At 46.9% G+C, this 12,633-nt stretch overlaps 1 protein-coding gene across 1 annotated transcript in view; it reads right to left on the bottom strand.

Moving 5' to 3' along the window:
- Nucleotides 1-12,245, bottom strand: part of LOC143975605 (uncharacterized) — a 99,317-nt gene extending 87,072 nt beyond the window's left edge. The window contains exons 1-2 of the mRNA XM_077478082.1: nucleotides 12,000-12,245; nucleotides 564-962 (exon numbers count right to left, since the gene is read on the bottom strand). Of these exons, the coding sequence (XP_077334208.1) occupies nucleotides 564-919 (356 nt within the window). The 5' untranslated portion in view covers nucleotides 920-962; nucleotides 12,000-12,245. The remainder of the gene's footprint in view (nucleotides 1-563; nucleotides 963-11,999) is intronic.
- Nucleotides 12,246-12,633: the final 388 nt, after the last annotated feature.

Here is a 12,633-nt window from a genome sequence, read left to right on the forward strand (position 1 = left end):
ACCTAGCAAAACAGTGAATGGTGTATCTCTGCAAATTAAAAGGTTAAAAATAGTGGTATAACAACCAAACATAGGGATAATATCAGTGCGGTTTGATAGAGAAAAGCTTACACAATGTTGAATTCTAGCTACATGACCCTTTAAACACACCACGTTCACAATATGCACGCAACAAATGGCCAACCAACTATGACCAACATCATGTTGCCAGCTAATAAACAGGTTGAGGATCATTGAAAGGAGCTTCCCTTACACTCAGGCCTCATTTAAAGCCCAATGCACCTTGATCCCTACTCATACTTGTAGTGGGTTGGTCACTCCAAGTGCTGAAACCATTGAACCAAGAAGACAACATTCCTAAAAAGGCGAGATCAGCAATAGCAGTGTCCATATCTGCTCAGTAGCACACTGTCCACCAATCTTTGAATGCCGCTTTACAGTCGGCAAAGCACCGACTACCCAATCAGAATGCCTATACCACTCTATATCAAATTATATGGCCGCACAGAGAGGGAAAAAAAAATAAAATAGTAAGACTGGTCAATGTTTGCTCTAGTACTCACTGGTTCCTCTGGGATCGTCCCTCTTGAAAGATCGTCTGCAGAGCTATGTTGGCCTGCCCCAGAAACTGATCCATGCCAATAAGAGCCCGATGCATGACCGTCAGCTGGAGATCGCAGTTCTCCCCCCTCTCCAGGGCTCCAGGGGACAGCTCGAAAGTACATTCCTCTTTCCATTCTGGTGAACCGGGGGTCTTCTCCACCACAGAGGTGCTGTACTTCTCCCGGCCTACCTGGATCAGAGTGTAGGCATCGCTGGTGCCGTGTTTCCCCTTGGCTCGAAGTCCTTTGGCTTCTAGGATGGTGACCTGGACATGGGTGGGGAACCAACCCAGGTCAGGCTCCGGTCGCAGGAACATGAGGATGGGTGAGATGTGAGGCTGCGGTGGAAATTAGGGGTGCCTATAGAAGAAAGGAAGAGAGGGAGGTGTATTGAAATAAAAATACAACCCAATATTTCATTATGTTGAGCACTCAAGACAAGCAGTACCAAAATAGACAATTTTTTGTGGAACCTCCAGAGTAGGAGATGGACAACCAAAATCAAACACCAAAACACCCCCAACCCAAAAAACAGTAGCATTTCAAGAATCATGCAACTGGCCTCTCCTACAGAATTCTCTCTATAGTATTAAGCAAAGAGAACCCAATGTGATGCGTAGGTATGCGTTTTATTAGTATGGAGTCATATTGCACAGTCCAGCAGAGAGCAGTATCCATTCTCCATTTTAACTGGTCCCTTACCATAAGCTTGTCACTACCATATTGGTACCAAACAGGCCGTAGGACTACAATGCAGATACCCAATGGGGCTTGCTAACTGCTTTAGATGTCTTCTGGAACACCCACCCCAATATACAAAATTTTCAATATTCGAAGTGTCAATGCCTGCTCCTCCCCCACACCACTTCCTTTTACTTTCCCATTGGCCATGAACTTTATAGTCGGACTTACAGTCCAATTGGAAAGTGCAGGAGGAAATGGGCTAGTTATCAATACTGCCAAAAGCAAAAAGATACATACCGGACTGCAACACTATCCAGTGAACATTTGGAGTTCTGGAAGACACCAACAGTTATACGACGACCCCACTAGGCAATTTGGTTAAGGTCCTTGCCACCCACCATTATTTTGACATTTAATACCGGGTTATGGCTGTCTGCGGCTAGATGCCATAATCCTGGTATTGAAATTTCCCTCAGGCACCGGGATTTCCAATAAAAGTGATCCGAAGGCCGATTAGTCGCTGGATTGCTTTTAGAAACCGCCGGAGGGGGGTCGCCCCCCTCCCCGATGATATCTGGTGGTCCTTCGGGCTTCCAGATCGGCCAGGTAAGCCAGAGAACCAATCCGGGCCTGGCAACATCTGGCCACAGAGAGGAGCATAGGAAAGATGACCTCTGCTCATCTCTATGGCCTAGGAGGACTGGAGCAACATCATGATGTTTCTTCTGGTTCCGGTCCGATGTAAACAAGGCCATTTTGTTTTTGTTTTTTTATAAGCACTAGATCATTTTTTTTAAAATCTAATGCTTTTCATTGTAGAGGAGATGTAGGGTCTTATTGAACCCCAAGGTCTCCATAAAAAGGACCTGTCATGCTTTATTGTGGTCACAAAAAAGACGTTTACATTTTTTTTTTTGTGGCAGCAATAAAAGTGATTAAAAAGGTAAACCACCCCGTCCTTGTGCGCAGAGGTGAACACATATGAAGGCCATGCCCACATATGCAAATGTGACATATATCCACGAACGTCAGAGACAGAGCAATAACTCTAGCCTAGAGTTCTAGGGTAGACCCAACGCTAAACAGGTAACCTGTAAAAAAATTTAAATTTAAAAGCGTCACCTATGGAGATTTTTTTTTATTTTTTTTATTTTTTTTTTTTTTTAACTGTCGTTTGTCACCATTCCAAGAGTGTGCAAAAATTTAAAGCATAACATGTTAGGTATCAATTTACTCAGCGTAACATCTTTCATATTTTACAAAAAAAATTGGGTTATATATTGTGTGTATTTTAACTTCATTAAAGTTAGTGCATCTTTTCACTGAAAAAAAAAAAAAATAAATAAAAAAAAAAAAAGATTTGCGTTTGAAAAACTGCTGTGCAATTACCATGTGCAACAACCACCATTTTATTCTCGAAGGCCTCGGCCAGAAAAAAAAAAAACCCACACACACAGTTGGGTTCTAAGTAATATTCTTGCAAAGAAAAAAAAAGAAAAAATTTACAACAAATATGGTCAGAATAGGCTTGGTCCTCAAGTGGTTAAAGCAAACCTGTCACAACAAAACTAAAGGGGCTGCCATTGCCAAACATGCCAACCTTCGGTCTTCTAAAAATTAAAAAAAAAAAAAAAAAAATTTAAAAAAAAGTTTTGAACTGACCCAAAAAAAAAGTGTAGCTCAGGAAAGTCGAAAGGGAAAAAAAAAAAAAAAAAAAAAAAAAAAAAAAAAAAAAAAAAAACTTTGTCCTTGTCCTGAGTTGCTGACAAACTATGGAAGCAAAAGAGACAGCATGGCAGCCAGGAAGAGAAAAAAAAAAAAACCCACACACTTTTGGCCAATTGTCCATTCTCCTTAATCCCAAAACAGCAACACCAAGGCTTTCCTTATTGGATGATAATCAGCTTCTGATATTGGGGGAGGGGTTACTCCCCTTAAAAAGCGTCCCATGTTAAAGTCATACTAGTTTCTCACAATGAGAGGATTTCGGTGATAAAAACCATGACAGTTATTGGCCATGGCTTCATGCAGTAGTCACATGACCACATAGCTCCACGCTTTCCGTGAGACAGGAAAGAATGCAAAGATATCAGCCAAGGTGGGGCCATCTTGGCTGCAGGGCAGATATAGAACACCACAAAACTGGCTGGGGTTTCCAACAGCAGAGAGCTATGGTATGACAACACTAGCAGCCAGGAAAGGGCTGGCTGTGCTGAACGTCATGTTTCACTAATAGGTGAAGTCCAGGGAGCTCTTTAATATCCCTCAAGATATCCAAAGGTTCTGGCTTTTTTTCTCATCAGTCATGGGGTTTGGAACGTTTGCCTTCCCATCACTGCATTTCACCAAAACATTCAGCAGGAATGGTGGGAACTCCTCATAATGGGCACAGCAGGTGTACAGACCCAGGAACTCAGGACAAGGATGGTGGGAACTGGCTCATAATGGGTACAGCCCCAGGAACTCATAATGGACACAGCAACTCAGCACAGGGATGGTGGGAACCCCTCATAATGGGCACATCAGGTTACAGACCCAGGAACTCGGCACAGGTATGGTGGGAACCCTCAAATGGCACAACAGGTGTAGAGACCCCACCATCCCAGCACTGAGTTCCCAGGTCTCTACACCTCCTGTGCCCACTATGAGGAGTTCCCACCATCCCTATGCCGAGTTCCTGGGTCTGTGTACCTGCTGTGCCCATTGTGAGGGGTTCCGGAAACTCAGCACAGGGATGGTGGCACCCCCTAATAATGAGCACAGCAGATGTACATAACTCAGCACAGGGCTGTACCATTTATAAGGATCCCCATCATCCCTGTGCTGAGTTCCTGGGTCTTTACAACTGCTGTACCCATTATGAGGGGCTACCACCATCCCTGCACCGAGTTCCTAGGTCTGTACACTGCCTGTGCCCAACATGAGGGGTTCCCACCAGCCCTGTGGACCTGCTGTGCCTATTGTGAAGGGTTCCGGGAACTCAGCACAGGGATGGTGGCAACCCCTAATGAGCACAGCAGGTGTACAGACCCAGGAACTCGGCACAGGGCTGTACCATTTATGAGGAGCCTCATCATCCCTGTGTTCAGTTTCTGGGTCTGTACACCTACTGAGCCCCTTATGAGGGGTTCCCACCATCTCTGCACCGAGTTCCTGGAAACCTTCATAATGGGCACAGCAGGGGTACAGACCCAGGAACTCAGCACAGGGATGGTGGGAACCCCTCATAATGGGCACAGCAGGTGTACAGACACAGGAACTCAGTACAGGGATGGTGGGAACCCCTCTTAATGGGCACAGCAGAGAGACCTTTAAATGTATTTTTCTCTCCAGCATCCAAAAACACTAAAATATCAAGCCTATGACTCTAAAGCAAGACATTTAAATAAAAAAATTTAAAAAAACACTGCCGTATCCCATGCAGGAGAAGAGTAGGTTCCGTATTAGTTGATCAACACAGGTTTGTTTATGGATAATAGGAGGAAGCCATTCAAACAGTTAAATCCATAGTCTATAGAGAGGAGATCCTTTTGGGTATTTAGTCCAGGATCCCCAAGCAGGCTATGAAGCATGAGAGAGAACGATGGATGCCATTGCTTTTAAGTTTTTTCCTTCAAGCAGAGTTCCACTAGTTTGTAAGTTTATTAAAAGTTAGCAACTACAAAAAGTTTAGCAGCTGAGTTTTAACATACAGACAGTCACCTGTCGCACGGTCCAGCGATGCGGCCGCCCAAAGCCTCGCCCCTCTCCCCTGCCTCTCCGCGGTGGCAGCAATGCAACTGTGGGCACCGGGATGTGACAGCTTGCGGCTTCACAGCAGAGTGTGCCCCCGCAGATGCAGGAGAGCGGCCGTTCTGTGCCGCCGTCATATGACCAAGAGCTGCACCACCCCGCCGTCATTTGATGGTGGGCGGGCGGCAAACGGTTAAGAGCTATGGGCAGAAGTGACGTTTTGACGTCGCTTCTGCCCTGCAATGTCATGGACACGGGTGGGCCCCCCCCCCCCCCCAACTTCCCCTCACTTGCCCCTATGCCCAGCTAGTGAAAGCATCCGATCGCCTCCAGCCCCCTCTCCCGCCACCGATAAAAGTGATTTTGTGGCGAATCTGCCGCATAGACCACTTATCTTGAAGCGGACTTCCGGCTGAACAAGAGGATACTGGGGTTATGGCAGCTTGCTGCCATAACAACGATATCCTCCTTCAAAGTCAGGGCGTATATCAGCGTGCGGCGGTCCAAAAGGGGTTAAAACTATACAGATCTGACTAAAGAAAAACATTACCCTGGACATAGGTGTAGGCCATTATGAAGCCTGACTGGAATACTCCCAGGATGTTGCCAAGTGAGGCCTAGTCGTCACCGCTCTCCACCATCACAGGAGTGAGCTCTTTGTCCGATTCAAACCCCCTCACATGGCTCTCTCCCCTCATGCAGTAGCTCCAAGCTCAGCATTTGAGAGCCAACCAGCGACGACTAGGCCTCACTTAGCAACGCCCTGGGGGGCACTTCAGTCAGGCTTCATAAGGCCTGTAGATGGCCTACATCTATAACAAGGACTATATTCAACTTTATTCAGAGAAGCCGTTTTTGTTTTTTTTATCTACAGATACCCCTTATCTGCATGGGCAGGTTTGTGGTAAAAGTGAACATACCTACAACCACTTCCGGACCACACACCGTGTGTATACCACACACACACACATACAATTTGGTTGATGTTATATACCGTTGTCATGGCAGCAGCTAGCTGCCATAACCCCGGTATTTTTTTTTTAAACAGTGGGTGATCTGCTTTCACATAAAAAGTGATCCTGGTGGCGGGTTCACCACAGGATCACTCTTATAGGCAGCAGGAGAGGTGCACCACCCAACCAACCCCCCCCCCCCCCCCCCACTGCGATTTCCGGTCATTTCCCCAGTTTACCGAAGATGTTGGTAAAGGAAGAAACAATCCGATCCCCTGGAGCGATAGGCAGTTAGTCAAGTGAGGGCAAGATGGCACCCACTCGACTATGCCTTTGAAGGACCGGAGCAGCGGCTGACGTTACTTCCGCATAGGGTTGCCACCTTTTCTTCAAGCCGAACACTTTAGCGGCTCACAGCTAATTTTTTTTTCCCTGTGGCTGTGGACTCTGGTCTAAAGGGAAACTGTGATCTAAGGGGGTTTCTGCTCACCAAACCTCCCACTTACATCAGAGTTGGAGGCCTGAAACCCAGACACAAGATTCAATACCCAAACTGTCCAGGTGAATCCCAGACAGGTGGCAACCCCACTTCTAGGCCCTTTTTTTGCCGGCTCTCACTTTGGGTGGACGTCACATGATGGCCTCCCAGAACGACTGCGGTGATCGGTGGTGTAACTAACATTTTAAACCTGCCTTCAGTGTGAACGGGGCCTTCACCCAGGTTCACATCGCTGTGGGCGAGAAATCGTGCAAATTCCGCTGAACTCACACGATTTCAACCCGGCAATGCAGTCCCACTTCAGGGGCGATTTCAGACATCTGTGCAGGTTCCTGCACAGACATCTATACAAATCTCCCCTGAAGTCACCAAAAGTAGTACAGGAACTACTTCTGGGAATCGGTGCAGAGCCACAAAGCTGGCGCTGCACCGATTCGGACAGTGACATTGCCAGCAATAGCTGCCAAATTGGCATGCGATTTAACATCTCAAATCACATGCCAAATCGCTCCAACGTGAACCAGGGCTAAAACCTGGAAGCAGATTGGCTACCATGCACAGCGGCACCCGATTTTGCACTCTCCAGTTTTAGTAAATCAACACCAAAGTACTGGATACAAAAAGGGGGAGATTTACCAAGCCCCCATTAACACCGAAAACTTCTTGTCATACAAATTGACCGTATTGTCGGCAATGGTACAGTTCAAATTGGTGCGATGCTGCATCAATATGAAAAGAGTAGTTCCTGCACTAATTTTGGAAAATTCAGGTGCGACTTGGAAGACATTGTGAGGCCTTACGTACAGATGTCTGTGCAAGTCGCACTGACATGCAGCTTTGAAATTATGCCATTTCGAAGCCGCATGCAACGTGAACAAGGGCGCACATAGAATCTGGTACAGTAACCAGCTTCCGGGTTTTATTCTCTGTTCACACCGAGGCGACCTGCCAGGTGACTTAGCCGCCTTATAAGTCACTCTCCATTCAGTGCAATGGAACCGTTCTAATCAGAGCAACTCGCATTGACTTTCATTACCGTCTTTTTTTTTATCCTCCGCTAGTGAACGAATGAAGGGTTAAAGCACCTGCAACGTGCTGCTGCCCATTGATTTCAGTGGCAGGGGTGTATACACTGCTCCTAAAGCGTCTCAAAGAAGCTGCTTGCAGGACTTTTTGGACGTCGTGCCAGCGCAGCGCCTCTATTGTGAAAACATTCTGGCTTTCACACTGGGATTGCACATCAGGCTTTTTTCAGCCTCTATTTTTAGTGCTAAAGCACCTGACAAATGCCTCCAGTGTGAAAGGGGTCTTATTGTCAAAGTTTAACCGCTTTCTGCTCACTGGCTGTCAAATGATGGCTGGACGGCGCAGCTCTCACTTTGGGTGGACGTCATATGATGGCCTCCCAGAACTACGGCTCTTGCGCATCGCGGCGATCGGTGGTGCGGTATGTCAGTCTGACACCACTACACCGTTCTTGGTAAAGAGCCTCCGACGGAGGCTCTTTACCACGTGATCAGCTGTGTCCAATCACAGCTGATCATGATGTAAACAGGAAGAGCTGTTGATCGGCTTTTCCTCACTCGCATCTGTCAGACGTGAGCAGAGGAGAGCCGATTGGCTGCACTCCTGACAAGGGGGGTGTCTGTGCTGATTGCTCATCGGCGCAGCCCCCCCCCCCCCCTCAGATGCCCACCCAGGACCACCAGGACTCCGCCAGGGATGCCACTGTCACATCACATTCAGCTACCCATCACATTTTGCTGCCCGCTGGAGTGCGCATGTGCGATGCCGCCATATGTGTTCCAACAGAGGGCCCCTCGCAGGCTTGCGTCACTCGCCACGCTTCGGGCATGGCCTCGCTTCACTCGGCATAAATATAACTCACACTATGTCCACTTGGATGGTGGGGGCTTGAATTTGGAATAGGGGTAGAATGCAAACGGCGGCATCGCGCATGCGCACTCCAGCATGTAGCCAACTGTGATGGGTCGCCATATGTGACAAAACAACAAACTGGACCATGAGGTATGCCACCCTAGACCATCAGGAAAGTGCCAGTGCCCATCCCCAATGCCACCCATGAATGCCGACCAGTGCTGCATATCAGTGCCACCTAATTAATGCCCATCAGTGAAGGAGAAAAACGTATTTACAAAATTTTATAACAAAACAAAAAAGAAAAACTTATTTATATTCAACTTTTTGGTCTTTTTTTTATTTGTTTAAAATTGTTTGTTTATTTGTATAAATTGTTCAAATTGTTGTTTTGGTTTGTCCGATTACACAATTCTGATAAAATTACGGTGGCCAGACACGGAGCGATTTTATACACCATCGATTTACTGCTGGATCATAAATAAAAACCCATCAGAAATTTACTCGATGTGTCATCATACACCAATCATATTTAATGATCCGCTTTCCTATGATTGGGTTTTCCATCCACATTGAGCAGAAATGTTTTGATTAAAAGCGATTGCTTTTACGCTATCAAATCGATGACGCCATACGAGCCTTCTCAATCCATAGATCTGATCATATTATCCAAGCCTGTGAAGCTCGGTAGAACGTGTGCATAATTACGCATTTTTTGCGCCCATTACAAAATGTGAGTTGCATTTCACGGGCTCATTCATTAAACGGCAATAAATGGGATTGTTCTATCCAGCTCAAACAATTGCACCTGAACATTCGTTAGAAAGTTACACAGTACAAAAAGCGTGTCGTATTTTGCATCCTCACTCATTAACGACACCCTAAACGCGCACTTTGCAGCAAAAACTTACTTTTAAAAGACAAAATACCAACCAGACCGCTCTTTGGTCCTCCCAAGACCTCCCGCTCCAGTTCCCTCGTCTCCTCCTCCCATGCTAGTCTCCAGGACTTCTCCAGAGCCTCTCCCATCCTTTGAAACTCCCTACCCCAATCTGTCCGACTGTCCCCTAATCTATCCATCTTTAGACGATCCCCGAAAACCCTTCTCTTAAAGGCCTCTTTCACACTGGTGAGGTGGGTGTGTCGGCAGTAAAACGCCGCTAATTTTAGCAGTGCTTTACTGTCAACTTTTTTGCACTATTTTTACCCCCCGCTAGCGACTGAGAAAGGGTTAAAAACCACAGCAAAGCATTGCTACAGCAGGCAGTATAGCCACGCTGCCCTATTGATTTCAATGGGCAGGAGCGGTGTATATGCTGTGCGCTTTTGAAGAGCTTTCCATTCATTTCAATAGAGAAGGGAGTTTTTTCACCACCCTGCTAGCGCACTGCCCCCAGTGCGAAAGCATTCATTGATTTGAATGGAAATAGGTTTTAGCGAGCTTTTCAGGCGCTTTTTTTGCTTACGCGAAAGCACCTCAGTGTGAAAGGGGTCCAACTAATGGCCCGTACACACGATACGAAAATCTGATGAAAAATACAGATTGACGCGATCGTACAATAATCGGATCGTTCGCACAGGGCTTGCGAGAGCCGATCACGACAATTCATCTGATATTATTCGATCGGACAAGCACAAAAATTTCTCGTACGATACCAGATCATACCATTTTCGTTTAGTCAGTACAGTTGTCGTCCGAAAACACAACACAAATACATTACAACACATGACATCACGTATGAGAATTTTCGTGACTTTAGTAACCTATTTAATATCTACTTGCGACTATTAAGTGAAAAAAGTTGGATGATCTGTCGTCTGATTTTCAGATTGTGTGTATAGGGTATAATACACTATGGGGGCCAATTTACTAAAATTTGAGAGTGGAAATCCAATGCAGCTGTGTGTGGCAGCCAATCAGCTTCTAACGTCAGCTTGTTCAATTAAAAAACTTTGCCAATAACACCTGGAAGCTGATTGGTTTCTAAAAAGCGTTGCACCAGATTTTACACTCTCCAGATTTAGACCTCTTTCACACTGGGGCGGTGCGGGCGCCGGCAGTAAAACGGCAACATTTTTAGCAGCGTTATTCAGCCGCTAGAGGGGCGGTTTTACCCCCCTGCTAGCGGCCGAGAAAGAGTTAAAATGACCGCAAAGCGCTGCTGCAGCAGTGTTATGCCAGCGGTATAGCCATGCTGCCCCATTGATTTCAATGGGCAGGAATTGTATAAACAACGCTCCTTCACCGCACCAAAGATGCTGCTAGCAGGACTTTTTTTTACCGTCCTGCCAGTGCACCGCTCCAGTATGAGAGCTCTCAGGGCTTTCACACTGGAGAGACAGGATCGGCTCTTTCAGGGCGCTTTGCAGGCGCTATTTTTAGCGCTAAAGCGCCCCAGTGTGGAAGGGGTCTTAGGCCTGATTCACAGCTATGCATTTTTACTGCGGTTTGCATTTTGCACTACAGAACGTGTTAAATGGACTGCAGTGCAAATCTGCAAAATGCATAGGTGTGAACCCAGCCTTAGATTTGGCCATACACTACACAAAATTTTCTTGTTCAACTTTCCATTAGATTTACCAAAACCATATAATATGAAGTCACTCCAAAGCCCTTTCCATTTGTATGGAATCAGGCAGGCCCTTGCACCACATAGTTGAAGGTAACTCTAAAAGGAAATTGAATAAGAAAATTGTATGGTGTATGGCCAGCCTTAAAAATCAACCCCAAGGTTTTTAACTTTATCAATCAGCCCATCCCCCCACAGCCATTACCCTTTGTATCAACTGACCCTCCCCTTTTTAGATTGTAAGCTCCAACGAGCAGGGCCCTCCTATTCATCTTGTACACAATTGTATTGCAACTGTACTGTCTGCCCTCATATTGTTAAGTGCTGCACACACTGTTGGTGCTAAATAAATATTATAATAATAAAAAGTAACATGAGCTACTCTGCTATGCGAAAAGGTCAGCCTATCCGTTTCATGCACCACGCGCACAAGAAAACCGCTAGGTGCGAACGGGGGCCCCAGATCCTTGAGTGTAAGACCACCATAGGGGAGATTGTACAATCAGGTTGTAGAGTGTATGGCCAGCTCTGATCTGCTCAGGTTTTAATTTTGTAATCTGAAACTTATAGAATAAAATACATAAAAAAAAAAAAAGTCAAAAATTCCGAGGTGGGCGGAATGCGGCCGGGAACTGGGAGAGCGCGATCCTGGAGTCCCCGGGCGATGGATGAAGCCAGGGAATGACTCAGTCTGCCGAACTCCACCCCAACACTGAACTGTCACTTATGGATGGAGTCGGGCCCTGACAACCCAAATGTGCCCCCCCCCCCAAGAGCGAGGAGACACTGAGATGTAGGGGGGGGGGGTCCTCCCTATAGAATAATAAACATTTCCAGAACAGCAGGCAAACCAATGCAAAGTCACTCCATGCAGCCACCCCCCCCATCCCTGCAGATGTGATCCATGGAAGGGGGGGGGGAAATCACAGGGAGCTCTGCACAGCACACAGCTATGGAGGATACTGCAGAGCAGCCCCCCATCCTGCAGCCACTGCAGAGCAGCCCAGCCCGGCCAATGCAGCACAGGCAGATGTCTGATAGAGAAGATGCATGCAGGAAAAGCCAACACAGGGCTGCTTACCTCTCAGCTGACACTCATGGTGCAGGAGGGGCACTTTGCAATGCTGGGTGGGGGGATCTTGTCGGTGAGGAAGCCCCAGAGATGTCTGTCCACGGAGGGGATCCTGTCTATCTGCACTCCCAGCACAAGGGTGAGACCAGGCGGCTCCTGCAGATCTGCTGCAAACTAACTTTCTTCTGTGTTCAGAGAGGAGGGAGGGAGAGGAGGAGCTCAGCTATATAACACAGCCATGCGACTAATGCAGAGCCTAACCATATGACAACACAGCTTCTCAACTACCGCCTAATCATGGCACAACCATCCGACTAATACAGAGCCCGACAATACAACACAAACCATCCGACTAATACAGAGCCCGGACATACACCACAAACCGTCCGACTAATGCAGAGCCCGGCCATACAACACAAACCATCTGACTAATGCAGAGCCCGGACATACAACACAAACCATCCGACTAATGCAGAGCCCGGCCATACAACACAAACCGTCCGACTAATGCAGAGCCCGGACATACAACACAAACCGTCCGACTAATGCAGAGCCCGGACATACAACACAAACCATCCGACTAATGCAGAGCCCGGACATACAACACAAACCATCCGACTAATGCAGAGCCCGGACATACAAC

The sequence above is a fragment of the Lithobates pipiens genome, unplaced genomic scaffold (genome assembly GCF_037356315.1).
Source record: "Lithobates pipiens isolate NorthernLeopardFrog02 unplaced genomic scaffold, aLitPip1_a1.2 Scaffold_13, whole genome shotgun sequence".
NCBI lineage: Eukaryota > Metazoa > Chordata > Amphibia > Anura > Ranidae > Lithobates > Lithobates pipiens.